This window comes from Eumetopias jubatus, unplaced genomic scaffold (assembly GCF_037043125.1).
Source record: "Eumetopias jubatus isolate StellerSeaLion01/CBP00866 unplaced genomic scaffold, mEumJub1_p1.0 scaffold_4, whole genome shotgun sequence".
Lineage (NCBI taxonomy): Eukaryota > Metazoa > Chordata > Mammalia > Carnivora > Otariidae > Eumetopias > Eumetopias jubatus.
Genome location: NW_028274810.1, coordinates 108,376,768 through 108,404,026, shown reverse-complemented (window position 1 = coordinate 108,404,026; position 27,259 = coordinate 108,376,768). Strand labels below are relative to the sequence as shown.

The window sequence follows — 27,259 nt, the reverse complement described above, 5'->3', positions numbered from 1 at the left end:
CCACTGCTGTCATCCCTATATGACCCACGTTGCTCACCAGGGCCACTGCAGCAGCCTACTCCCTATTTCCTGGCTGCCACCTAGCACCAGGAGGCACAACCAAAATGTCTCTCAGCTGCTCACAACTCTCTGTGTAGTGAACACGGAGACTAGGAAAGACAGGCCCCATGTCCCAACAAGACACCCTTTAATTAAGGACTGAAGATCTAGGATCTTCCAGGGGTCATGCTCCAAGACCTGCACCATTCTCAGAGACTATTCTAGATGAAGCTCCATGTTGCCCTACATGTGTGACATGTTTTTTTCGTTGTTTACTTTCTTCTCTCTGCATTTAAAACATCTGAAGACTCAAAAATCTGAAAAGAAGAAAACTTTGTTTATAAACATGAATATTTCTCTGTAAATTTTGAAGGATATAGCTCCAAAATATGCCAGTCACACAACCCTCTGAGGGAACATATGTAATAGACTGCTCCAAGACAAATTCAGATTGAACCCTACCTGACCACAGAGTGTGGAGCACGGACACCAAGAGGGACCCCAAAGAGACACAAACCGTTGATTGATAGGAAATGAGTGAGTCCACAAGCAGAAGCATATCTTTGAAATGTATGAGAGTGCATTGAATAAACAGAGGAAAAAAACAATCGGATGTATACTATTCAGTGGAACGTGACAAAAAAACAAAAAACAAAGGAAAGACTTCTTAGCACTAACCGCAACAAAGTTTATCAGAAAAGGTCAACAAATATCCATCACTAAGATACACACAGACTAAAATTTGACAAGTAAAAATTGGTGGAAATATCCATAGGAGTATCATGAGAGCATATACTCATTTTATTTTATTTTATTTTAATATATTATTTATTTATTTCACAGAGAGACAGAAGAGCAAGAGAGGGGACACAACCAGGGAGAGTGGGAGAGGGAGAAGCAGGCATCCCACCGAGGAGGGAGCCCGATGCGGGGCTCTCTGTGGGGCTCGATTCGGGGCTCCATGCGGGGCTCGATCCCAGGAGCCTGGGATCATGACCTGAGCCGAAAGCAGACGCCCAACGACTGAGGCACCCAGGTGCCCACATATACTCATTTTAGCACAACATGGGAAACGTGAAGACGTTAGAAGGAAAATGGAAATTATTAGCTTCTCTCCAGATATATATATATATTTAACAAGGAGGATACATAACAAAAGTAATCGGACTTTTTGGAGATTGCTGAAATACAGACATATGTTTATAGAAAACGAATCAACAATGTCAAGAAAGGCCATTCTGCTCAAATAATGGAAAGAAATAAGAGGCCCGTCTCTGGCTCGACGGAAGCTCTCTGGAGAAGCTCTGCGTAAGTGAGGTTCTCGTGCGTATTGGGGTCGAAGAAGCCCTTGGTGTCGTCGCTCGGGTCCGCCAGGACGCGGTTCATCTCCTCGTCGAAGTAGCCGCGCTGGTAGGCCACGTCCACGGGCACGCGGTGGCTGTGCACGGGGTCGATGATGCCGCCCGTGGCGATCTGGGCCTCCAGCAGGCGGATGCCGTGGTCGCGGACGATGAGCTCCTTCTTCATGGCCTGGAAGAGGGAGATCTGCTCCCCGGTGTAGGGGTCCGTGTAGCCGGTGACGGCGCGCTCGGCCGACAGCAGCTTCTCCTGGATCTCGCCGCCCACCACGCCCGCGGCCACCGCCTCCTCCACGGACAGCCTCTGGTTGCGCACGGGGTCGACGACGAAGCCGGTGGCCGCCTGCGCCTCCAGCAGCACCAGGGCCGTGCCGGGCCGCAGGACGCCCTTCCACATGGCCTGGTAGATGCTCATCTTCTCCTGCCGCCCGGGCTCGTCCTTGGCGGGCACCAGCACGCCCGCGATGCAGCCCGTGCCCTGCAGGTAGCGCTTCACCGAGTCCATCTCCGTCACCTCCTGCAGGGTCTTGGTGCCCTGGGCCAGGCCCCGCAGGGTCTCGGGGCCCAGGATCCCGGACGTGTGCAGCTCGGAGGCGGACACCTGGCGCCTCAGGCCCCGGAAGGACACCTTGCTCAGCCGCTCCTCCACCTCCTCGACGGCCTGGGTGAGGATGGTGACCAGGGCGGGCACGGCCAGGGCGCCGGCCGCGCGCTGGGCCAGAAGCTCATCCCGGCGGGCCCGGCTCAGGTAGGAGGAGAAGAGGACCTCCCACGCGGAGGGCCGCTGCCCCCGGAACTGCCCGGCGTGCACCTCCACGGTGGCGGCACGCAGGGCCTGCTCCTGGGGGCCACCGGCGGCGGGCTCGGCGGCGGCCTGGCCCGGGGACGGCCCCGCGTCGCTGTCGCCGTCGCCGTCGCCGTCCCCGCCACCGCGCCCGGCTGGCCCGGCCTCTTGCGGGCCGCGGGCGGCGTCGCCCTGAGCGCGCTCGGGCCCACCGGCCGCCTCCGCCTCCTCGATGATGGTGGTGAGCCTGCGGGTCAGCGCCGGCAAGGCCAGCGTCCCCGAGCCAAAGCCGGCCAGCAGCTGCTCCCGCGTGGCGCCGCTCACGTAGCTGGACGCCAGCACGTCCCACACGGGCACCGCCGGCCCGCGCAGGCGGCCCACCCTGACCTCCATGGTGGCGGCACGCAGGGCCCCGCGGGGGTCCGGCGGGGCCGGGCGCGGGACCCCGCTCTCGGCGGCGGCGGCACGGGCCAGCAGCGGGGTGAGGGCGGCGCCCACCTCCTGCACGGTCAGCGCGCCCGCCTGGTACCTGCGCAGCAGGTCCTGCCGCAGGCCCTCGGGCACCTCCCGGTAGAACAGGAGCTCCCAGACGGAGACGCTCTGGCCCTGGAGGACGCCGTCGCCCGGCGTCACGCGGGCGTCCCGCAGGGCGCCGCGCAGCTCCTCGCTCAGCTGGTGCACGGCGGAGCCCCGGCCGGCCAGCGGCAGCAGGCGCAGCCCCGTCTCGGGGTCGAGCACACAGCGCTCCAGCAGCTGCAGGTACGTGAGGTTCTCGTGCGTGTTGGGGTCGAAGAAGCCCTTGGTGTCGTCGCTCGGGTCCGCCAGGACGCGGTTCATCTCCTCGTCGAAGTAGCCGCGCTGGTAGGCCACGTCCACGGGCACGCGGTGGCTGTGCACGGGGTCGATGATGCCGCCCGTGGCGATCTGGGCCTCCAGCAGGCGGATGCCGTGGTCGCGGACGATGAGCTCCTTCTTCATGGCCTGGAAGAGGGAGATCTGCTCCCCGGTGTAGGGGTCCGTGTAGCCGGTGACGGCGCGCTCGGCCGACAGCAGCTTCTCCTGGATCTCGCCGCCCACCACGCCCGCGGCCACCGCCTCCTCCACGGACAGCCTCTGGTTGCGCACGGGGTCGACGACGAAGCCGGTGGCCGCCTGCGCCTCCAGCAGCACCAGGGCCGTGCCGGGCCGCAGGACGCCCTTCCACATGGCCTGGTAGATGCTCATCTTCTCCTGCCGCCCGGGCTCGTCCTTGGCGGGCACCAGCACGCCCGCGATGCAGCCCGTGCCCTGCAGGTAGCGCTTCACCGAGTCCATCTCCGTCACCTCCTGCAGGGTCTTGGTGCCCTGGGCCAGGCCCCGCAGGGTCTCGGGGCCCAGGATCCCGGACGTGTGCAGCTCGGAGGCGGACACCTGGCGCCTCAGGCCCCGGAAGGACACCTTGCTCAGCCGCTCCTCCACCTCCTCGACGGCCTGGGTGAGGATGGTGACCAGGGCGGGCACGGCCAGGGCGCCGGCCGCGTGCTGGGCCAGAAGCTCATCCCGGCGGGCCCGGCTCAGGTAGGAGGAGAAGAGGACCTCCCACGCGGAGGGCCGCTGCCCCCGGAACTGCCCGGCGTGCACCTCCACGGTGGCGGCACGCAGGGCCTGCTCCTGGGGGCCACCGGCGGCGGGCTCGGCGGCGGCCTGGCCCGGGGACGGCCCCGCGTCGCTGTCGCCGTCGCCGTCGCCGTCCCCGCCACCGCGCCCGGCTGGCCCGGCCTCTTGCGGGCCGCGGGCGGCGTCGCCCTGAGCGCGCTCGGGCCCACCGGCCGCCTCCGCCTCCTCGATGATGGTGGTGAGCCTGCGGGTCAGCGCCGGCAAGGCCAGCGTCCCCGAGCCAAAGCCGGCCAGCAGCTGCTCCCGCGTGGCGCCGCTCACGTAGCTGGACGCCAGCACGTCCCACACGGGCACCGCCGGCCCGCGCAGGCGGCCCACCCTGACCTCCATGGTGGCGGCACGCAGGGCCCCGCGGGGGTCCGGCGGGGCCGGGCGCGGGACCCCGCTCTCGGCGGCGGCGGCACGGGCCAGCAGCGGGGTGAGGGCGGCGCCCACCTCCTGCACGGTCAGCGCGCCCGCCTGGTACCTGCGCAGCAGGTCCTGCCGCAGGCCCTCGGGCACCTCCCGGTAGAACAGGAGCTCCCAGACGGAGACGCTCTGGCCCTGGAGGACGCCGTCGCCCGGCGTCACGCGGGCGTCCCGCAGGGCGCCGCGCAGCTCCTCGCTCAGCTGGTGCACGGCGGAGCCCCGGCCGGCCAGCGGCAGCAGGCGCAGCCCCGTCTCGGGGTCGAGCACACAGCGCTCCAGCAGCTGCAGGTACGTGAGGTTCTCGTGCGTGTTGGGGTCGAAGAAGCCCTTGGTGTCGTCGCTCGGGTCCGCCAGGACGCGGTTCATCTCCTCGTCGAAGTAGCCGCGCTGGTAGGCCACGTCCACGGGCACGCGGTGGCTGTGCACGGGGTCGATGATGCCGCCCGTGGCGATCTGGGCCTCCAGCAGGCGGATGCCGTCGTCGCGGACGATGAGCTCCTTCTTCATGGCCTGGAAGAGGGAGATCTGCTCCCCGGTGTAGGGGTCCGTGTAGCCGGTGACGGCGCGCTCGGCCGACAGCAGCTTCTCCTGGATCTCGCCGCCCACCACGCCCGCGGCCACCGCCTCCTCCACGGACAGCCTCTGGTTGCGCACGGGGTCGACGACGAAGCCGGTGGCCGCCTGCGCCTCCAGCAGCACCAGGGCCGTGCCGGGCCGCAGGACGCCCTTCCACATGGCCTGGTAGATGCTCATCTTCTCCTGCCGCCCGGGCTCGTCCTTGGCGGGCACCAGCACGCCCGCGATGCAGCCCGTGCCCTGCAGGTAGCGCTTCACCGAGTCCATCTCCGTCACCTCCTGCAGGGTCTTGGTGCCCTGGGCCAGGCCCCGCAGGGTCTCGGGGCCCAGGATCCCGGACGTGTGCAGCTCGGAGGCGGACACCTGGCGCCTCAGGCCCCGGAAGGACACCTTGCTCAGCCGCTCCTCCACCTCCTCGACGGCCTGGGTGAGGATGGTGACCAGGGCGGGCACGGCCAGGGCGCCGGCCGCGCGCTGGGCCAGAAGCTCATCCCGGCGGGCCCGGCTCAGGTAGGAGGAGAAGAGGACCTCCCACGCGGAGGGCCGCTGCCCCCGGAACTGCCCGGCGTGCACCTCCACGGTGGCGGCACGCAGGGCCTGCTCCTGGGGGCCACCGGCGGCGGGCTCGGCGGCGGCCTGGCCCGGGGACGGCCCCGCGTCGCTGTCGCCGTCGCCGTCGCCGTCCCCGCCACCGCGCCCGGCTGGCCCGGCCTCTTGCGGGCCGCGGGCGGTGTCGCCCTGAGCGCGCTCGGGCCCACCGGCCGCCTCCGCCTCCTCGATGATGGTGGTGAGCCTGCGGGTCAGCGCCGGCAAGGCCAGCGTCCCCGAGCCAAAGCCGGCCAGCAGCTGCTCCCGCGTGGCGCCGCTCACGTAGCTGGACGCCAGCACGTCCCACACGGGCACCGCCGGCCCGCGCAGGCGGCCCACCCTGACCTCCATGGTGGCGGCACGCAGGGCCCCGCGGGGGTCCGGCGGGGCCGGGCGCGGGACCCCGCTCTCGGCGGCGGCGGCACGGGCCAGCAGCGGGGTGAGGGCGGCGCCCACCTCCTGCACGGTCAGCGCGCCCGCCTGGTACCTGCGCAGCAGGTCCTGCCGCAGGCCCTCGGGCACCTCCCGGTAGAACAGGAGCTCCCAGACGGAGACGCTCTGGCCCTGGAGGACGCCGTCGCCCGGCGTCACGCGGGCGTCCCGCAGGGCGCCGCGCAGCTCCTCGCTCAGCTGGTGCACGGCGGAGCCCCGGCCGGCCAGCGGCAGCAGGCGCAGCCCCGTCTCGGGGTCGAGCACACAGCGCTCCAGCAGCTGCAGGTACGTGAGGTTCTCGTGCGTGTTGGGGTCGAAGAAGCCCTTGGTGTCGTCGCTCGGGTCCGCCAGGACGCGGTTCATCTCCTCGTCGAAGTAGCCGCGCTGGTAGGCCACGTCCACGGGCACGCGGTGGCTGTGCACGGGGTCGATGATGCCGCCCGTGGCGATCTGGGCCTCCAGCAGGCGGATGCCGTGGTCGCGGACGATGAGCTCCTTCTTCATGGCCTGGAAGAGGGAGATCTGCTCCCCGGTGTAGGGGTCCGTGTAGCCGGTGACGGCGCGCTCGGCCGACAGCAGCTTCTCCTGGATCTCGCCGCCCACCACGCCCGCGGCCACCGCCTCCTCCACGGACAGCCTCTGGTTGCGCACGGGGTCGACGACGAAGCCGGTGGCCGCCTGCGCCTCCAGCAGCACCAGGGCCGTGCCGGGCCGCAGGACGCCCTTCCACATGGCCTGGTAGATGCTCATCTTCTCCTGCCGCCCGGGCTCGTCCTTGGCGGGCACCAGCACGCCCGCGATGCAGCCCGTGCCCTGCAGGTAGCGCTTCACCGAGTCCATCTCCGTCACCTCCTGCAGGGTCTTGGTGCCCTGGGCCAGGCCCCGCAGGGTCTCGGGGCCCAGGATCCCGGACGTGTGCAGCTCGGAGGCGGACACCTGGCGCCTCAGGCCCCGGAAGGACACCTTGCTCAGCCGCTCCTCCACCTCCTCGACGGCCTGGGTGAGGATGGTGACCAGGGCGGGCACGGCCAGGGCGCCGGCCGCGCGCTGGGCCAGAAGCTCATCCCGGCGGGCCCGGCTCAGGTAGGAGGAGAAGAGGACCTCCCACGCGGAGGGCCGCTGCCCCCGGAACTGCCCGGCGTGCACCTCCACGGTGGCGGCACGCAGGGCCTGCTCCTGGGGGCCACCGGCGGCGGGCTCGGCGGCGGCCTGGCCCGGGGACGGCCCCGCGTCGCTGTCGCCGTCGCCGTCGCCGTCCCCGCCACCGCGCCCGGCTGGCCCGGCCTCTTGCGGGCCGCGGGCGGCGTCGCCCTGAGCGCGCTCGGGCCCACCGGCCGCCTCCGCCTCCTCGATGATGGTGGTGAGCCTGCGGGTCAGCGCCGGCAAGGCCAGCGTCCCCGAGCCAAAGCCGGCCAGTAGCTGCTCCCGCGTGGCGCCGCTCACGTAGCTGGACGCCAGCACGTCCCACACGGGCACCGCCGGCCCGCGCAGGCGGCCCACCCTGACCTCCATGGTGGCGGCACGCAGGGCCCCGCGGGGGTCCGGCGGGGCCGGGCGCGGGACCCCGCTCTCGGCGGCGGCGGCACGGGCCAGCAGCGGGGTGAGGGCGGCGCCCACCTCCTGCACGGTCAGCGCGCCCGCCTGGTACCTGCGCAGCAGGTCCTGCCGCAGGCCCTCGAGCACCTCCCGGTAGAACAGGAGCTCCCAGACGGAGACGCTCTGGCCCTGGAGGACACCGTCGCCCGGCGTCACGCGGGCGTCCCGCAGGGCGCCGCGCAGCTCCTCGCTCAGCTGGTGCACGGCGGAGCCCCGGCCGGCCAGCGGCAGCAGGCGCAGCCCCGTCTCGGGGTCGAGCACACAGCGCTCCAGCAGCTGCAGGTACGTGAGGTTCTCGTGCGTGTTGGGGTCGAAGAAGCCCTTGGTGTCGTCGCTCGGGTCCGCCAGGACGCGGTTCATCTCCTCGTCGAAGTAGCCGCGCTGGTAGGCCACGTCCACGGGCACGCGGTGGCTGTGCACGGGGTCGATGATGCCGCCCGTGGCGATCTGGGCCTCCAGCAGGCGGATGCCGTGGTCGCGGACGATGAGCTCCTTCTTCATGGCCTGGAAGAGGGAGATCTGCTCCCCGGTGTAGGGGTCCGTGTAGCCGGTGACGGCGCGCTCGGCCGACAGCAGCTTCTCCTGGATCTCGCCGCCCACCACGCCCGCGGCCACCGCCTCCTCCACGGACAGCCTCTGGTTGCGCACGGGGTCGACGACGAAGCCGGTGGCCGCCTGCGCCTCCAGCAGCACCAGGGCCGTGCCGGGCCGCAGGACGCCCTTCCACATGGCCTGGTAGATGCTCATCTTCTCCTGCCGCCCGGGCTCGTCCTTGGCGGGCACCAGCACGCCCGCGATGCAGCCCGTGCCCTGCAGGTAGCGCTTCACCGAGTCCATCTCCGTCACCTCCTGCAGGGTCTTGGTGCCCTGGGCCAGGCCCCGCAGGGTCTCGGGGCCCAGGATCCCGGACGTGTGCAGCTCGGAGGCGGACACCTGGCGCCTCAGGCCCCGGAAGGACACCTTGCTCAGCCGCTCCTCCACCTCCTCGACGGCCTGGGTGAGGATGGTGACCAGGGCGGGCACGGCCAGGGCGCCGGCCGCGTGCTGGGCCAGAAGCTCATCCCGGCGGGCCCGGCTCAGGTAGGAGGAGAAGAGGACCTCCCACGCGGAGGGCCGCTGCCCCCGGAACTGCCCGGCGTGCACCTCCACGGTGGCGGCACGCAGGGCCTGCTCCTGGGGGCCACCGGCGGCGGGCTCGGCGGCGGCCTGGCCCGGGGACGGCCCCGCGTCGCTGTCGCCGTCGCCGTCGCCGTCCCCGCCACCGCGCCCGGCTGGCCCGGCCTCTTGCGGGCCGCGGGCGGCGTCGCCCTGAGCGCGCTCGGGCCCACCGGCCGCCTCCGCCTCCTCGATGATGGTGGTGAGCCTGCGGGTCAGCGCCGGCAAGGCCAGCGTCCCCGAGCCAAAGCCGGCCAGCAGCTGCTCCCGCGTGGCGCCGCTCACGTAGCTGGACGCCAGCACGTCCCACACGGGCACCGCCGGCCCGCGCAGGCGGCCCACCCTGACCTCCATGGTGGCGGCACGCAGGGCCCCGCGGGGGTCCGGCGGGGCCGGGCGCGGGACCCCGCTCTCGGCGGCGGCGGCACGGGCCAGCAGCGGGGTGAGGGCGGCGCCCACCTCCTGCACGGTCAGCGCGCCCGCCTGGTACCTGCGCAGCAGGTCCTGCCGCAGGCCCTCGGGCACCTCCCGGTAGAACAGGAGCTCCCAGACGGAGACGCTCTGGCCCTGGAGGACGCCGTCGCCCGGCGTCACGCGGGCGTCCCGCAGGGCGCCGCGCAGCTCCTCGCTCAGCTGGTGCACGGCGGAGCCCCGGCCGGCCAGCGGCAGCAGGCGCAGCCCCGTCTCGGGGTCGAGCACACAGCGCTCCAGCAGCTGCAGGTACGTGAGGTTCTCGTGCGTGTTGGGGTCGAAGAAGCCCTTGGTGTCGTCGCTCGGGTCCGCCAGGACGCGGTTCATCTCCTCGTCGAAGTAGCCGCGCTGGTAGGCCACGTCCACGGGCACGCGGTGGCTGTGCACGGGGTCGATGATGCCGCCCGTGGCGATCTGGGCCTCCAGCAGGCGGATGCCGTGGTCGCGGACGATGAGCTCCTTCTTCATGGCCTGGAAGAGGGAGATCTGCTCCCCGGTGTAGGGGTCCGTGTAGCCGGTGACGGCGCGCTCGGCCGACAGCAGCTTCTCCTGGATCTCGCCGCCCACCACGCCCGCGGCCACCGCCTCCTCCACGGACAGCCTCTGGTTGCGCACGGGGTCGACGACGAAGCCGGTGGCCGCCTGCGCCTCCAGCAGCACCAGGGCCGTGCCGGGCCGCAGGACGCCCTTCCACATGGCCTGGTAGATGCTCATCTTCTCCTGCCGCCCGGGCTCGTCCTTGGCGGGCACCAGCACGCCCGCGATGCAGCCCGTGCCCTGCAGGTAGCGCTTCACCGAGTCCATCTCCGTCACCTCCTGCAGGGTCTTGGTGCCCTGGGCCAGGCCCCGCAGGGTCTCGGGGCCCAGGATCCCGGACGTGTGCAGCTCGGAGGCGGACACCTGGCGCCTCAGGCCCCGGAAGGACACCTTGCTCAGCCGCTCCTCCACCTCCTCGACGGCCTGGGTGAGGATGGTGACCAGGGCGGGCACGGCCAGGGCGCCGGCCGCGTGCTGGGCCAGAAGCTCATCCCGGCGGGCCCGGCTCAGGTAGGAGGAGAAGAGGACCTCCCACGCGGAGGGCCGCTGCCCCCGGAACTGCCCGGCGTGCACCTCCACGGTGGCGGCACGCAGGGCCTGCTCCTGGGGGCCACCGGCGGCGGGCTCGGCGGCGGCCTGGCCCGGGGACGGCCCCGCGTCGCTGTCGCCGTCGCCGTCGCCGTCCCCGCCACCGCGCCCGGCTGGCCCGGCCTCTTGCGGGCCGCGGGCGGCATCGCCCTGAGCGCGCTCGGGCCCACCGGCCGCCTCCGCCTCCTCGATGATGGTGGTGAGCCTGCGGGTCAGCGCCGGCAAGGCCAGCGTCCCCGAGCCAAAGCCGGCCAGCAGCTGCTCCCGCGTGGCGCCGCTCACGTAGCTGGACGCCAGCACGTCCCACACGGGCACCGCCGGCCCGCGCAGGCGGCCCACCCTGACCTCCATGGTGGCGGCACGCAGGGCCCCGCGGGGGTCCGGCGGGGCCGGGCGCGGGACCCCGCTCTCGGCGGCGGCGGCACGGGCCAGCAGCGGGGTGAGGGCGGCGCCCACCTCCTGCACGGTCAGCGCGCCCGCCTGGTACCTGCGCAGCAGGTCCTGCCGCAGGCCCTCGGGCACCTCCCGGTAGAACAGGAGCTCCCAGACGGAGACGCTCTGGCCCTGGAGGACGCCGTCGCCCGGCGTCACGCGGGCATCCCGCAGGGCGCCGCGCAGCTCCTCGCTCAGCTGGTGCACGGCGGAGCCCCGGCCGGCCAGCGGCAGCAGGCGCAGCCCCGTCTCGGGGTCGAGCACACAGCGCTCCAGCAGCTGCAGGTACGTGAGGTTCTCGTGCGTGTTGGGGTCGAAGAAGCCCTTGGTGTCGTCGCTCGGGTCCGCCAGGACGCGGTTCATCTCCTCGTCGAAGTAGCCGCGCTGGTAGGCCACGTCCACGGGCACGCGGTGGCTGTGCACGGGGTCGATGATGCCGCCCGTGGCGATCTGGGCCTCCAGCAGGCGGATGCCGTGGTCGCGGACGATGAGCTCCTTCTTCATGGCCTGGAAGAGGGAGATCTGCTCCCCGGTGTAGGGGTCCGTGTAGCCGGTGACGGCGCGCTCGGCCGACAGCAGCTTCTCCTGGATCTCGCCGCCCACCACGCCCGCGGCCACCGCCTCCTCCACGGACAGCCTCTGGTTGCGCACGGGGTCGACGACGAAGCCGGTGGCCGCCTGCGCCTCCAGCAGCACCAGGGCCGTGCCGGGCCGCAGGACGCCCTTCCACATGGCCTGGTAGATGCTCATCTTCTCCTGCCGCCCGGGCTCGTCCTTGGCGGGCACCAGCACGCCCGCGATGCAGCCCGTGCCCTGCAGGTAGCGCTTCACCGAGTCCATCTCCGTCACCTCCTGCAGGGTCTTGGTGCCCTGGGCCAGGCCCCGCAGGGTCTCGGGGCCCAGGATCCCGGACGTGTGCAGCTCGGAGGCGGACACCTGGCGCCTCAGGCCCCGGAAGGACACCTTGCTCAGCCGCTCCTCCACCTCCTCGACGGCCTGGGTGAGGATGGTGACCAGGGCGGGCACGGCCAGGGCGCCGGCCGCGCGCTGGGCCAGAAGCTCATCCCGGCGGGCCCGGCTCAGGTAGGAGGAGAAGAGGACCTCCCACGCGGAGGGCCGCTGCCCCCGGAACTGCCCGGCGTGCACCTCCACGGTGGCGGCACGCAGGGCCTGCTCCTGGGGGCCACCGGCGGCGGGCTCGGCGGCGGCCTGGCCCGGGGACGGCCCCGCGTCGCTGTCGCCGTCGCCGTCGCCGTCCCCGCCACCGCGCCCGGCTGGCCCGGCCTCTTGCGGGCCGCGGGCGGCGTCGCCCTGAGCGCGCTCGGGCCCACCGGCCGCCTCCGCCTCCTCGATGATGGTGGTGAGCCTGCGGGTCAGCGCCGGCAAGGCCAGCGTCCCCGAGCCAAAGCCGGCCAGCAGCTGCTCCCGCGTGGCGCCGCTCACGTAGCTGGACGCCAGCACGTCCCACACGGGCACCGCCGGCCCGCGCAGGCGGCCCACCCTGACCTCCATGGTGGCGGCACGCAGGGCCCCGCGGGGGTCCGGCGGGGCCGGGCGCGGGACCCCGCTCTCGGCGGCGGCGGCACGGGCCAGCAGCGGGGTGAGGGCGGCGCCCACCTCCTGCACGGTCAGCGCGCCCGCCTGGTACCTGCGCAGCAGGTCCTGCCGCAGGCCCTCGAGCACCTCCCGGTAGAACAGGAGCTCCCAGACGGAGACGCTCTGGCCCTGGAGGACACCGTCGCCCGGCGTCACGCGGGCGTCCCGCAGGGCGCCGCGCAGCTCCTCGCTCAGCTGGTGCACGGCGGAGCCCCGGCCGGCCAGCGGCAGCAGGCGCAGCCCCGTCTCGGGGTCGAGCACACAGCGCTCCAGCAGCTGCAGGTACGTGAGGTTCTCGTGCGTGTTGGGGTCGAAGAAGCCCTTGGTGTCGTCGCTCGGGTCCGCCAGGACGCGGTTCATCTCCTCGTCGAAGTAGCCGCGCTGGTAGGCCACGTCCACGGGCACGCGGTGGCTGTGCACGGGGTCGATGATGCCGCCCGTGGCGATCTGGGCCTCCAGCAGGCGGATGCCGTGGTCGCGGACGATGAGCTCCTTCTTCATGGCCTGGAAGAGGGAGATCTGCTCCCCGGTGTAGGGGTCCGTGTAGCCGGTGACGGCGCGCTCGGCCGACAGCAGCTTCTCCTGGATCTCGCCGCCCACCACGCCCGCGGCCACCGCCTCCTCCACGGACAGCCTCTGGTTGCGCACGGGGTCGACGACGAAGCCGGTGGCCGCCTGCGCCTCCAGCAGCACCAGGGCCGTGCCGGGCCGCAGGACGCCCTTCCACATGGCCTGGTAGATGCTCATCTTCTCCTGCCGCCCGGGCTCGTCCTTGGCGGGCACCAGCACGCCCGCGATGCAGCCCGTGCCCTGCAGGTAGCGCTTCACCGAGTCCATCTCCGTCACCTCCTGCAGGGTCTTGGTGCCCTGGGCCAGGCCCCGCAGGGTCTCGGGGCCCAGGATCCCGGACGTGTGCAGCTCGGAGGCGGACACCTGGCGCCTCAGGCCCCGGAAGGACACCTTGCTCAGCCGCTCCTCCACCTCCTCGACGGCCTGGGTGAGGATGGTGACCAGGGCGGGCACGGCCAGGGCGCCGGCCGCGTGCTGGGCCAGAAGCTCATCCCGGCGGGCCCGGCTCAGGTAGGAGGAGAAGAGGACCTCCCACGCGGAGGGCCGCTGCCCCCGGAACTGCCCGGCGTGCACCTCCACGGTGGCGGCACGCAGGGCCTGCTCCTGGGGGCCACCGGCGGCGGGCTCGGCGGCGGCCTGGCCCGGGGACGGCCCCGCGTCGCTGTCGCCGTCGCCGTCGCCGTCCCCGCCACCGCGCCCGGCTGGCCCGGCCTCTTGCGGGCCGCGGGCGGCGTCGCCCTGAGCGCGCTCGGGCCCACCGGCCGCCTCCGCCTCCTCGATGATGGTGGTGAGCCTGCGGGTCAGCGCCGGCAAGGCCAGCGTCCCCGAGCCAAAGCCGGCCAGCAGCTGCTCCCGCGTGGCGCCGCTCACGTAGCTGGACGCCAGCACGTCCCACACGGGCACCGCCGGCCCGCGCAGGCGGCCCACCCTGACCTCCATGGTGGCGGCACGCAGGGCCCCGCGGGGGTCCGGCGGGGCCGGGCGCGGGACCCCGCTCTCGGCGGCGGCGGCACGGGCCAGCAGCGGGGTGAGGGCGGCGCCCACCTCCTGCACGGTCAGCGCGCCCGCCTGGTACCTGCGCAGCAGGTCCTGCCGCAGGCCCTCGGGCACCTCCCGGTAGAACAGGAGCTCCCAGACGGAGACGCTCTGGCCCTGGAGGACGCCGTCGCCCGGCGTCACGCGGGCGTCCCGCAGGGCGCCGCGCAGCTCCTCGCTCAGCTGGTGCACGGCGGAGCCCCGGCCGGCCAGCGGCAGCAGGCGCAGCCCCGTCTCGGGGTCGAGCACACAGCGCTCCAGCAGCTGCAGGTACGTGAGGTTCTCGTGCGTGTTGGGGTCGAAGAAGCCCTTGGTGTCGTCGCTCGGGTCCGCCAGGACGCGGTTCATCTCCTCGTCGAAGTAGCCGCGCTGGTAGGCCACGTCCACGGGCACGCGGTGGCTGTGCACGGGGTCGATGATGCCGCCCGTGGCGATCTGGGCCTCCAGCAGGCGGATGCCGTGGTCGCGGACGATGAGCTCCTTCTTCATGGCCTGGAAGAGGGAGATCTGCTCCCCGGTGTAGGGGTCCGTGTAGCCGGTGACGGCGCGCTCGGCCGACAGCAGCTTCTCCTGGATCTCGCCGCCCACCACGCCCGCGGCCACCGCCTCCTCCACGGACAGCCTCTGGTTGCGCACGGGGTCGACGACGAAGCCGGTGGCCGCCTGCGCCTCCAGCAGCACCAGGGCCGTGCCGGGCCGCAGGACGCCCTTCCACATGGCCTGGTAGATGCTCATCTTCTCCTGCCGCCCGGGCTCGTCCTTGGCGGGCACCAGCACGCCCGCGATGCAGCCCGTGCCCTGCAGGTAGCGCTTCACCGAGTCCATCTCCGTCACCTCCTGCAGGGTCTTGGTGCCCTGGGCCAGGCCCCGCAGGGTCTCGGGGCCCAGGATCCCGGACGTGTGCAGCTCGGAGGCGGACACCTGGCGCCTCAGGCCCCGGAAGGACACCTTGCTCAGCCGCTCCTCCACCTCCTCGACGGCCTGGGTGAGGATGGTGACCAGGGCGGGCACGGCCAGGGCGCCGGCCGCGTGCTGGGCCAGAAGCTCATCCCGGCGGGCCCGGCTCAGGTAGGAGGAGAAGAGGACCTCCCACGCGGAGGGCCGCTGCCCCCGGAACTGCCCGGCGTGCACCTCCACGGTGGCGGCACGCAGGGCCTGCTCCTGGGGGCCACCGGCGGCGGGCTCGGCGGCGGCCTGGCCCGGGGACGGCCCCGCGTCGCTGTCGCCGTCGCCGTCGCCGTCCCCGCCACCGCGCCCGGCTGGCCCGGCCTCTTGCGGGCCGCGGGCGGCGTCGCCCTGAGCGCGCTCGGGCCCACCGGCCGCCTCCGCCTCCTCGATGATGGTGGTGAGCCTGCGGGTCAGCGCCGGCAAGGCCAGCGTCCCCGAGCCAAAGCCGGCCAGCAGCTGCTCCCGCGTGGCGCCGCTCACGTAGCTGGACGCCAGCACGTCCCACACGGGCACCGCCGGCCCGCGCAGGCGGCCCACCCTGACCTCCATGGTGGCGGCACGCAGGGCCCCGCGGGGGTCCGGCGGGGCCGGGCGCGGGACCCCGCTCTCGGCGGCGGCGGCACGGGCCAGCAGCGGGGTGAGGGCGGCGCCCACCTCCTGCACGGTCAGCGCGCCCGCCTGGTACCTGCGCAGCAGGTCCTGCCGCAGGCCCTCGGGCACCTCCCGGTAGAACAGGAGCTCCCAGACGGAGACGCTCTGGCCCTGGAGGACGCCGTCGCCCGGCGTCACGCGGGCGTCCCGCAGGGCGCCGCGCAGCTCCTCGCTCAGCTGGTGCACGGCGGAGCCCCGGCCGGCCAGCGGCAGCAGGCGCAGCCCCGTCTCGGGGTCGAGCACACAGCGCTCCAGCAGCTGCAGGTACGTGAGGTTCTCGTGCGTGTTGGGGTCGAAGAAGCCCTTGGTGTCGTCGCTCGGGTCCGCCAGGACGCGGTTCATCTCCTCGTCGAAGTAGCCGCGCTGGTAGGCCACGTCCACGGGCACGCGGTGGCTGTGCACGGGGTCGATGATGCCGCCCGTGGCGATCTGGGCCTCCAGCAGGCGGATGCCGTGGTCGCGGACGATGAGCTCCTTCTTCATGGCCTGGAAGAGGGAGATCTGCTCCCCGGTGTAGGGGTCCGTGTAGCCGGTGACGGCGCGCTCGGCCGACAGCAGCTTCTCCTGGATCTCGCCGCCCACCACGCCCGCGGCCACCGCCTCCTCCACGGACAGCCTCTGGTTGCGCACGGGGTCGACGACGAAGCCGGTGGCCGCCTGCGCCTCCAGCAGCACCAGGGCCGTGCCGGGCCGCAGGACGCCCTTCCACATGGCCTGGTAGATGCTCATCTTCTCCTGCCGCCCGGGCTCGTCCTTGGCGGGCACCAGCACGCCCGCGATGCAGCCCGTGCCCTGCAGGTAGCGCTTCACCGAGTCCATCTCCGTCACCTCCTGCAGGGTCTTGGTGCCCTGGGCCAGGCCCCGCAGGGTCTCGGGGCCCAGGATCCCGGACGTGTGCAGCTCGGAGGCGGACACCTGGCGCCTCAGGCCCCGGAAGGACACCTTGCTCAGCCGCTCCTCCACCTCCTCGACGGCCTGGGTGAGGATGGTGACCAGGGCGGGCACGGCCAGGGCGCCGGCCGCGTGCTGGGCCAGAAGCTCATCCCGGCGGGCCCGGCTCAGGTAGGAGGAGAAGAGGACCTCCCACGCGGAGGGCCGCTGCCCCCGGAACTGCCCGGCGTGCACCTCCACGGTGGCGGCACGCAGGGCCTGCTCCTGGGGGCCACCGGCGGCGGGCTCGGCGGCGGCCTGGCCCGGGGACGGCCCCGCGTCGCTGTCGCCGTCGCCGTCGCCGTCCCCGCCACCGCGCCCGGCTGGCCCGGCCTCTTGCGGGCCGCGGGCGGCGTCGCCCTGAGCGCGCTCGGGCCCACCGGCCGCCTCCGCCTCCTCGATGATGGTGGTGAGCCTGCGGGTCAGCGCCGGCAAGGCCAGCGTCCCCGAGCCAAAGCCGGCCAGCAGCTGCTCCCGCGTGGCGCCGCTCACGTAGCTGGACGCCAGCACGTCCCACACGGGCACCGCCGGCCCGCGCAGGCGGCCCACCCTGACCTCCATGGTGGCGGCACGCAGGGCCCCGCGGGGGTCCGGCGGGGCCGGGCGCGGGACCCCGCTCTCGGCGGCGGCGGCACGGGCCAGCAGCGGGGTGAGGGCGGCGCCCACCTCCTGCACGGTCAGCGCGCCCGCCTGGTACCTGCGCAGCAGGTCCTGCCGCAGGCCCTCGGGCACCTCCCGGTAGAACAGGAGCTCCCAGACGGAGACGCTCTGGCCCTGGAGGACGCCGTCGCCCGGCGTCACGCGGGCGTCCCGCAGGGCGCCGCGCAGCTCCTCGCTCAGCTGGTGCACGGCGGAGCCCCGGCCGGCCAGCGGCAGCAGGCGCAGCCCCGTCTCGGGGTCGAGCACACAGCGCTCCAGCAGCTGCAGGTACGTGAGGTTCTCGTGCGTGTTGGGGTCGAAGAAGCCCTTGGTGTCGTCGCTCGGGTCCGCCAGGACGCGGTTCATCTCCTCGTCGAAGTAGCCGCGCTGGTAGGCCACGTCCACGGGCACGCGGTGGCTGTGCACGGGGTCGATGATGCCGCCCGTGGCGATCTGGGCCTCCAGCAGGCGGATGCCGTGGTCGCGGACGATGAGCTCCTTCTTCATGGCCTGGAAGAGGGAGATCTGCTCCCCGGTGTAGGGGTCCGTGTAGCCGGTGACGGCGCGCTCGGCCGACAGCAGCTTCTCCTGGATCTCGCCGCCCACCACGCCCGCGGCCACCGCCTCCTCCACGGACAGCCTCTGGTTGCGCACGGGGTCGACGACGAAGCCGGTGGCCGCCTGCGCCTCCAGCAGCACCAGGGCCGTGCCGGGCCGCAGGACGCCCTTCCACATGGCCTGGTAGATGCTCATCTTCTCCTGCCGCCCGGGCTCGTCCTTGGCGGGCACCAGCACGCCCGCGATGCAGCCCGTGCCCTGCAGGTAGCGCTTCACCGAGTCCATCTCCGTCACCTCCTGCAGGGTCTTGGTGCCCTGGGCCAGGCCCCGCAGGGTCTCGGGGCCCAGGATCCCGGACGTGTGCAGCTCGGAGGCGGACACCTGGCGCCTCAGGCCCCGGAAGGACACCTTGCTCAGCCGCTCCTCCACCTCCTCGACGGCCTGGGTGAGGATGGTGACCAGGGCGGGCACGGCCAGGGCGCCGGCCGCGTGCTGGGCCAGAAGCTCATCCCGGCGGGCCCGGCTCAGGTAGGAGGAGAAGAGGACCTCCCACGCGGAGGGCCGCTGCCCCCGGAACTGCCCGGCGTGCACCTCCACGGTGGCGGCACGCAGGGCCTGCTCCTGGGGGCCACCGGCGGCGGGCTCGGCGGCGGCCTGGCCCGGGGACGGCCCCGCGTCGCTGTCGCCGTCGCCGTCGCCGTCCCCGCCACCGCGCCCGGCTGGCCCGGCCTCTTGCGGGCCGCGGGCGGCGTCGCCCTGAGCGCGCTCGGGCCCACCGGCCGCCTCCGCCTCCTCGATGATGGTGGTGAGCCTGCGGGTCAGCGCCGGCAAGGCCAGCGTCCCCGAGCCAAAGCCGGCCAGCAGCTGCTCCCGCGTGGCGCCGCTCACGTAGCTGGACGCCAGCACGTCCCACACGGGCACCGCCGGCCCGCGCAGGCGGCCCACCCTGACCTCCATGGTGGCGGCACGCAGGGCCCCGCGGGGGTCCGGCGGGGCCGGGCGCGGGACCCCGCTCTCGGCGGCGGCGGCACGGGCCAGCAGCGGGGTGAGGGCGGCGCCCACCTCCTGCACGGTCAGCGCGCCCGCCTGGTACCTGCGCAGCAGGTCCTGCCGCAGGCCCTCGGGCACCTCCCGGTAGAACAGGAGCTCCCAGACGGAGACGCTCTGGCCCTGGAGGACGCCGTCGCCCGGCGTCACGCGGGCGTCCCGCAGGGCGCCGCGCAGCTCCTCGCTCAGCTGGTGCACGGCGGAGCCCCGGCCGGCCAGCGGCAGCAGGCGCAGCCCCGTCTCGGGGTCGAGCACACAGCGCTCCAGCAGCTGCAGGTACGTGAGGTTCTCGTGCGTGTTGGGGTCGAAGAAGCCCTTGGTGTCGTCGCTCGGGTCCGCCAGGACGCGGTTCATCTCCTCGTCGAAGTAGCCGCGCTGGTAGGCCACGTCCACGGGCACGCGGTGGCTGTGCACGGGGTCGATGATGCCGCCCGTGGCGATCTGGGCCTCCAGCAGGCGGATGCCGTGGTCGCGGACGATGAGCTCCTTCTTCATGGCCTGGAAGAGGGAGATCTGCTCCCCGGTGTAGGGGTCCGTGTAGCCGGTGACGGCGCGCTCGGCCGACAGCAGCTTCTCCTGGATCTCGCCGCCCACCACGCCCGCGGCCACCGCCTCCTCCACGGACAGCCTCTGGTTGCGCACGGGGTCGACGACGAAGCCGGTGGCCGCCTGCGCCTCCAGCAGCACCAGGGCCGTGCCGGGCCGCAGGACGCCCTTCCACATGGCCTGGTAGATGCTCATCTTCTCCTGCCGCCCGGGCTCGTCCTTGGCGGGCACCAGCACGCCCGCGATGCAGCCCGTGCCCTGCAGGTAGCGCTTCACCGAGTCCATCTCCGTCACCTCCTGCAGGGTCTTGGTGCCCTTTTCTAGGTCACCCATCACCGCTTTGCTGATGATTTCTGCATCGATGAGTTCCGAAGCCGTGATTTGTTTTCGGATACCTTGGAACCATAGTTCCTTCTTGCTTTTTTCTTTCTCATCTATTAGTTCTAAAATAGTGTTTACTACCTTTTCCAGTGCCTGGGTCATGTTTACTTTATAGTCAGTGATTAACTGGAGTTTCATCTCGTGGGGCACGTACTCAGAGTTGAGAAGCTCCCACAGTGATGGCTTCTGGTCCTTGTACCTTCCCACCGGGACCTGCACCTGCTCGGCTTCTAAGGCCCTCCTTGTTGCCTTGTCAATATAGGCACAGGTTTGGTGGTCCCTGACTACCAGGAAGAGAGCCCAATCAGTCCCTGCTTCTTTTTGGCTCCTCTCCTGTAGCTGTTGGTACGTGACCCTCTCCTGAGTGTTTGGATCCACATACCTTTTGTTCATGTGCTTCTGATCTGCAACGAGTGGGTATGTGTCCTGGTGCAGACAACTCCGTCTGTAGGCCATGTCCAGTGGGAGCCGGTGGTGGTGCAGGGGGTCGATGATGCCCCCCGTGGCCACCTGCACCTCCAGCAGTCTCAGTGCTTCCTCTCTTTGGACGAACTTCCTCTGCATGGCCTGGAACAGTGAGATTGTGTCTCCTGTGGCTGGGTCTGTGTAGCCTAGGGCGGCCTTCTCAGCATCCAGAAGCCTCGCCTTCAGTTCTTCACCCACCAGGCCCTCAGCCACGGCATACTGCACAGAGAGCCTCTTCTGGCTGCAGGGATCCAGCATGAATCCCGTGGCTGCCTGGGCCTCCAGCAGCTGAGCCGCAAACCCCATGGGGATGAGTCCTTTCCTGCTGGCCTCGTAGAAGCTCATCACCTCTTGGGTAGAGGGTATAATCACCCCCGCAATGCAGCCACTGCCTTCCAGATAGGGCCTCACGTGCGCCAACCTGCTGAGATCCTGCCCCCCTGATTTCTCCCGGGACAGGGCATCCAGGGTCCTTTTATCAATGACTCCAGAGTTGAACAACTCTACAGCTGTCACCTCTCCACGGATGGCTGCCACCTTCATGCCTTGGTATTGCTCCTCTATTTCTTCCACCGTAGCAGTGATGACCCCCAACAGCTGCTCTAGGGACATATTCTGGGCTCTGTACTTGTGGATGAGCTCCCGTTTCCTTTCTTCTGTGAAGTACTGAGACGACAGTAGGTCCCAGAGGGAGACCTTCTGACTGGCGAACCTCCCCACGTGCATGGTCATAGTTTGGGATTGCAGAAGCTGCTTTGAGGCTTCATCAATATAAATGTAGGTTTCTCCTTTCTTCACAATTTGTAACAGGTAGAGCCCCGTCTCGGGGTCGAGCACACAGCGCTCCAGCAGCTGCAGGTACGTGAGGTTCTCGTGCGTGTTGGGGTCGAAGAAGCCCTTGGTGTCGTCGCTCGGGTCCGCCAGGACGCGGTTCATCTCCTCGTCGAAGTAGCCGCGCTGGTAGGCCACGTCCACGGGCACGCGGTGGCTGTGCACGGGGTCGATGATGCCGCCCGTGGCGATCTGGGCCTCTAGCAGGCGGATGCCGTGGTCGCGGACGATGAGCTCCTTCTTCATGGCCTGGAAGAGGGAGATCTGCTCCCCGGTGTAGGGGTCCGTGTAGCCGGTGACGGCGCGCTCGGCCGACAGCAGCTTCTCCTGGATCTCGCCGCCCACCACGCCCGCGGCCACCGCCTCCTCCACGGACAGCCTCTGGTTGCGCACGGGGTCGATGAGGAAGCCGGTGGCCGCCTGCGCCTCCAGCAGCACCAGGGCCGTGCCGGGCCGCAGGACGCCCTTCCACATGGCCTGGTAGATGCTCATCTTCTCCTTTGTGCCCTGGATGAGGACCCCAGCAATGAAGTTGCCTCCCTCCAGGTACCACCTGATGCTGCTCCTCTCCGTCACCTCCTGCACCGTCCTTCTGCCCTGATTCAGCGCGTCCAGCGTCTCCTTGTCAATCAGCTGGGACCTAAATAAGTCACTGGCCGACACCAGCTTCCGGAGTCCTCTAAAGCTGGCCTGTGAGGGCTGTCTCTCTGAGGTCTCAACCAGGGTGGTGACGGCCACAGCCACGTGCCGCAGGGCGGTGGCCCTCCCGGACTGGCAGAGCACCACCAGCTCCCGCCGTTTATGGATGTCGACGTACTCTGAGTGGAGCAGGTCCCACAGTGACACACTGAGACCTTTGAACCTCCCAGTGCCGACAGGCACCTTCATGGCCCTCAGGGCCACCAGCGTGTGCTCGTCCACCTTTAGCACCCTGTCCTGGGCAAGCGGAAGCAGCCACAGGCCGGTGTCAGTGTCCAGGACACAGCGCTCCTTGAGTTGGTGGTACGTCACCTTGTCCTGTGCGCTGGGGTCGAAGAAGAACTTACTGTCCTCGGCTGTTGATGTTAGCACCCGGCTGACCTGCTCATCCAGGAGGCCAAGCCTGCAGGCCGCCGCCTCGGGCAGGTGCACCCCGTGGACAGGGTCCACTGCACCCCCTGTGGCCAACTGCACCTGTAGGAGGGGGAGGCCCTCACTTTGGGGCACTAGCCCCTTCTCCATGGCCTGCCACAGTGAGAGGGCGCCTCCTGAATAGGGGTCATTGTGCCAGGTCACGGCCCTCTTGGCTTGTTGCAGCTGCTCATGCAGTGCCCCAGCCACCAGGCCGGCCTTGATGGCACCTTCCACAGATAGCCTCCGGTTGGTCAGTGGGTCAATGAGGGAGCCGGATGCCACTTGGGCCTCCAGCAGCCTTCGCCCCAGGCCCTCGGGCAAGAGGCCGTCCCTCATGGCCTGGCTGATGCTGACCTTGGCCCCCGACGGCTGCAACAGCATACCGGCTACACAGCCCGTACCCCACAGGCAGGCCTTCACGGCGGGTTGCTCAGCAACCTCAGCAGGTGACTGTGTGCCCTGAGCCAGCGCCACCAGGGTCTCCTGGGTGATGATGCTGGCGTCCAGCAGCCAGACGGCAGGAATCTCCCCCCTTGGGCCGGGCACCGTGACACGAGCCTGTGCCAGGAGCTCTGCCTCGCGCACCTGCTTCTGCACCATTTCCTGAAGCTGCTGCACCGTGGTCTTCCCTGCCCTGAAGTCCTCCAACAGGCTCTTCCGCTGTTCATCGGTGAAGCAGCAAGAGCTCAGGAGCTCCCAGAGGGACGTGCCGTCCTCAGCCCCCGGCACGGCCTGCAGGGTCGACTGGACCTGCTCGTCGGTGGGGACAGCAGCAGCATTTTCTGGCAGGGGCAGGAAGTAAAGCCCAGAGGCCTCGTCCCTCACACACTGGTCCAGGAGCTGGGCATAGCTGGTGTGTCCCCGGCCATCTGGCGTGGGGAAGGTCTTGGAGGAGCTGGACAAGGCCATCGCCATTTCCTGGTCGAGGTAGCCACGCTGGGTGGCCACGGGCATGGGGAGGCGAAGGTGGCCTGTGGGGTCAATGACCCCTCCTGTGGCCACCTGGGCATCCAGGAGGCGGGCAGCCTGATCTACAGGGACAAGGCCCTTCTTCATGGCCTGGAACAGGGATACCCACTCCCCGGAGAAGGGGTCTCTGAAGCCGCTGACAGCGTCTTCTGCCTGCCTTAGCCTGCAGTACAGCTCTGGGCCCACCAGCCTCCTGCGCACGGCCTCATCCACGGACAGGGTCTCCAGACTGTGGTGGTCAACAATGGCTCCAGTGGCCGCCTGAGCCTCCAGCAGGGCTAGCACCACACCTGGCCCCAGCAGCTTCTGCTTCATGGCCTGGTAGAGGCCGAGCCGCTGGCTGGAGGACTGCAGCAGCACGCCACCCACGGCACCCGAGCCACGCAGGGCCCGCTGGACGCCGTCCATGTGGAGGAGGGCCTCGGGGCTCACTGCCCCCTCCAGCACCCGGTCCAGCAGCTCTTGGTCAATGATTTGGGCCTCCCAGAGCTGGTAGGCTGTAACTCGGCCCCGGAGCATGGGCAGCGTGATGTCCACCCACCTCCCCACTGCTCTCCCCAGCAGCTGGACCACCTGTGCCAGTGACACCCTGTGCTGTCGGTAGTCCCGCAGGACCTGCCTCCGCTGGTCCTCGCCGAAGCACTCTGAGTTGATCAGCTCCCATGCGGAAACCCTTTGTCCCCAGAACCGCCCATACCTCACAGACAGCAGCAGGCTCTGGAAGGCCCGTCGGGTGGTGCCATCCACCAGCTCGGGCTGCGAGCGGCCGAGGGGCAGCAGGCGCAGCCCCGTCTCGGGGTCGAGCACACAGCGCTCCAGCAGCTGCAGGTATGTGAGGTTCTCGTGCGTGTTGGGGTCGAAGAAGCCCTTGGTGTCGTCGCTCGGGTCCGCCAGGACGCGGTTCATCTCCTCGTCGAAGTAGCCGCGCTGGTAGGCCACGTCCACGGGCACGCGGTGGCTGTGCACGGGGTCGATGATGCCGCCCGTGGCGATCTGGGCCTCCAGCAGGCGGATGCCGTGGTCGCGGACGATGAGCTCCTTCTTCATGGCCTGGAAGAGGGAGATCTGCTGCCCGGTGTAGGGGTCCTTGTAGCCGGTGACGGCGCGCTCGGCCGACAGCAGCTTTGCAAACACATCAGGCCCAATGAGGCCGGCCCTCAGTGCCTCCTCTACAGAGTATGTCTTGTTTTCCTTTGGGTTAAGGATGAAGCCCGTGGCCACCTGGGCCTCCAGGAGGATGAGTGCTGTGCCGTGCCTGAGAAGCCCCTTCCCGCGAGCCTCGTAGATACTGAGCCGCTCCCGGGAGCCGGTCAGCAGCACGCCCGCGATGCAGCCAGTGCCCTGCAGGTACCTCTGGACCGAGTCCAGCCTGCCCACTTCCTGGGCTGTGGTTTGTCCTCGCTTCAGCTGCTCGTACACGTCCTGGTCAATGATCCCTGCTTTCAACAGCTCATCTGGCGTCACGGGCCCCCTGAGCCCAGCAAAGGTGGTCCTGGCCGTGGCTGCAGCCTGCTCCAGGGTGGCCCTCAGCACCGCCGCCAGTTCCTCCAACGAGATGGTGCCTTCCTGGTGCTGCTGGGCCAGTGCTGCCCTCTGCTCTGTGGAGATGGGCTCGGAGAAGAGCAGCTCCCAGAGTGACGCGGGCCGGCCCTGGAACTTGCCCACGGAGATGGTGGCCGTGGCCTCACTTAAGGCCTGCCGGGTGCTGTGGTCAATGAATGGGGGTCCTTGTGGCTCCCCTCCGAGGGCCCCGTCTGAGAGAGGAAGGAAGGCCAGCCCTGTCTCTGGATCGGTGACACAGCGGGCCATCAGCTGCCCATAGCCAAGGCTCCCCCGTGTGCTGGGGTCTGAGAAGCCAGTGGCCCGGGAGACACACTGCCACGTCTCTTCGTCCAGGCATCCGAGGCGCAGGGCGGCCTCCAGGGGCAGCCGGAGCCTGCGGGCTGGACACACTGGACCACCTGTGGCCAGCTGGGCATCTAGGAGTCGCAGTGCCAGAGGCCTGTCTACCAGCTCCTTCTTCATGGCCTGGAAGAGGGAGACTCGCCCGCTGCTGAAGGGGTCATCATACCCCGTCACCGCCTGCTCGGCCACCAGCAGCTGCCTGTGGAGCTCTGGGCCGAGCAGGCCTGACCTGACGGCCTCATCCACCATTAGCCGCCGGCCAGTGGCTGGGTCCACCAGCGTGCAGGTGGCAGCCTGAGCCTCCAGGAGCGGGAGTGCCGTGCCCATCGGGAGCAGGTGCTCAGTGATGGCCTGGAAGAAGCTCTTCTTGTGGCCCGCGGGCAGCAGGACAACCCCTGCCACGCCACCCACGCCCTGCAGGTAGCGCTTCACAGAGGCCCATCTGCTTACATCTGACGCCACCAGCTTGCCCTCCTGAAGGCCCCGGGCGGTCTCCCCATCCAGGACCCCCACCTCCAGCAGCTCTGCCAAGCTCACTGCCCCACTCAGGGTCTGGAAAGTGGTCTTGAGGGGCAGCAGAGCCAGCCCTGTACTGGGGTCTCTCACGCACTTGCCCAGCAGCCTGCGGTAGGACAGCCACTCCCCCGTGTTGGGGTTCAGGAAGCCACGGGCACCGGAGCTGGGCTTGCCCTCTGCCAGGCCACGCCACGTCTCCTGGTCTAGGAGGCCCTGCTGGCAGGCCAGCTCTGGGGCCACTCGCACACCCCGAATGGGATCTACCAGGCCCCCAGTAGCCAGCTGGGCCTCTAGCCAGCTGCACCCCAGTGCTCGCTCCAGCACCTCCTTCCTGATGGCCTGGAAGAGTGCCAGCCTCCCGCCACCGTAGGGATCGGGGTACCCAGTGACGGCCCGCTCAGCAGCCAGGAGCCTCTCCTTTAGCTCCAGGCCTACCAGGCCCTGCCGCACGGCCTCAGACACAGAGAGGAAGTGGCCCTGCGTGGGGTCTACAAGGCCCCCAGTGGCGGCCTGGGCCTCCAGCAGAGCCAGCCCAAGCTCACCGGACAGGAGGCCCTGCTTCATGGCGGTGTAGAGACTCTGAGCCTGGCAGGAGGCCTCCACGTATACCCCAGCGATGCTCTTGGATTGGGGCCCAGAGGGGGTGCTGGTTCCCAGCATGGCCTTCATGGTCCCGGGGACGGTGGTCAGCTCAGTGCCGTTGGTGGCCAGGACATCAAGAGGAGGAGAGGTGTGGCCATTCATCATGCTTGGCCAGTTGTGTAGAATTCACTCACCCAAGGCCCACTGTGTTTGCTCCCTGCAGGGGGAGAAAGGCTCTGTTAGGGGCCCTGGGAAGGCCCAGGCAGGCAGGAGGGGAACAGTCCGGGCTCAGCCCCAAACCCTGAGTCAGCCTGGGGGACGGGGATCAGCATCCAAGTGAGGTCCTTTGCCTTGCCCGGTGGGGTCCCAGGAGGGACCACGAGGACCTCAGGCCAACAGGGTAGCCTTCAGGATGTGCGGGCTCTGTTTTCTCCTGTGGGCCATCCTCTGGCCTCTGTCCCAGCCCAACACCCTCAGGGTCCCGGTGTGGGCCGGGCCTGGAGGGGCCTGCATGCTCCAGGTGGGGGCAGCCCCGTGCCACCCGGCCTGTGGCCCCACCCACCCTCAGCCTCCGCCTCTAATTTACCCCTTCCAGCCTCACAGGCCTCCCCTCTGCTCCCCAGAGCTCTTTCCCTGTCCTGCCACGCCTTGGGTTCAGGGACACCAGTACCCTTCCCCCTTCCAGTCATCTCCTCCAACCCCCCGCCCCACCCTGGAGCCTTTGCTCTGGCCTCTGTTCCTTCCCAGACCCCCAGTGGGCTCCAGGCAGGAACCCCCAGAGTCTCCTGCCTTGGTCTGACTCGGTGTCCTCCCTGCCCCCAGACCCCAACCCCTTTGCTCTCTGGGTTATGTCCTCTCTGTGCCCACACCTGGCCTCGGAGGCCCAAGACAGCAAAGACTCAGTGCTCGTGAGCTGGTCTTGCAGGAGCCGTGGGGACGGCCAGGCACTGGGCCCTGGTCAGCTCGCTCAGAGCCGCAGCAGCCCCACAGCTGTCCCCTCTCAGCAGACAGCTGTGTGCCCCAGTGCTCTGAGCTGCGGTCATAAGTGCCCCACTTCCCATCCCCTAGCATACCTGCACACTAACCTCCTTCACCCACATCCGTCCCCTTCCTGTGGGGTTCAGTCATGCCCCCCCAGAAGAGATGTCCTAACCTCCAGGACCTATGACACTAGCCTTATTTGGAAATAGGGTCTTTGCATCTGTAACTCAGTTGCAGTCACAGAGCAGCGAGGGCCCTAATCCCTGACACTACTGGTGTCTCTACGGGAAGACAGAGGCGGAGGGACGCACCCGGGCAGGACCACTTCCCCGCGCTGAAGCAGACCCTGGACTCTGGCCCCGTGAACTGGGATAGG

General features: G+C 69.8%; 1 protein-coding gene across 1 annotated transcript; it reads right to left on the bottom strand.

Moving 5' to 3' along the window:
* Positions 1–887: 887 nt before the first annotated feature.
* On the bottom strand, positions 888–26,064 carry EPPK1 (epiplakin 1). The gene is made up of 3 exons (XM_088022703.1): positions 10,798–26,064; positions 9,205–10,197; positions 888–8,604 (listed from the first exon to the last, which is right to left on the bottom strand). The coding sequence occupies exons 1-3, from the start codon at positions 26,062–26,064 to the stop codon at positions 1,282–1,284; spliced, it is 23,583 nt and encodes a 7,860-aa protein (XP_087878829.1). The 3' UTR covers positions 888–1,281.
* Positions 26,065–27,259: the final 1,195 nt, after the last annotated feature.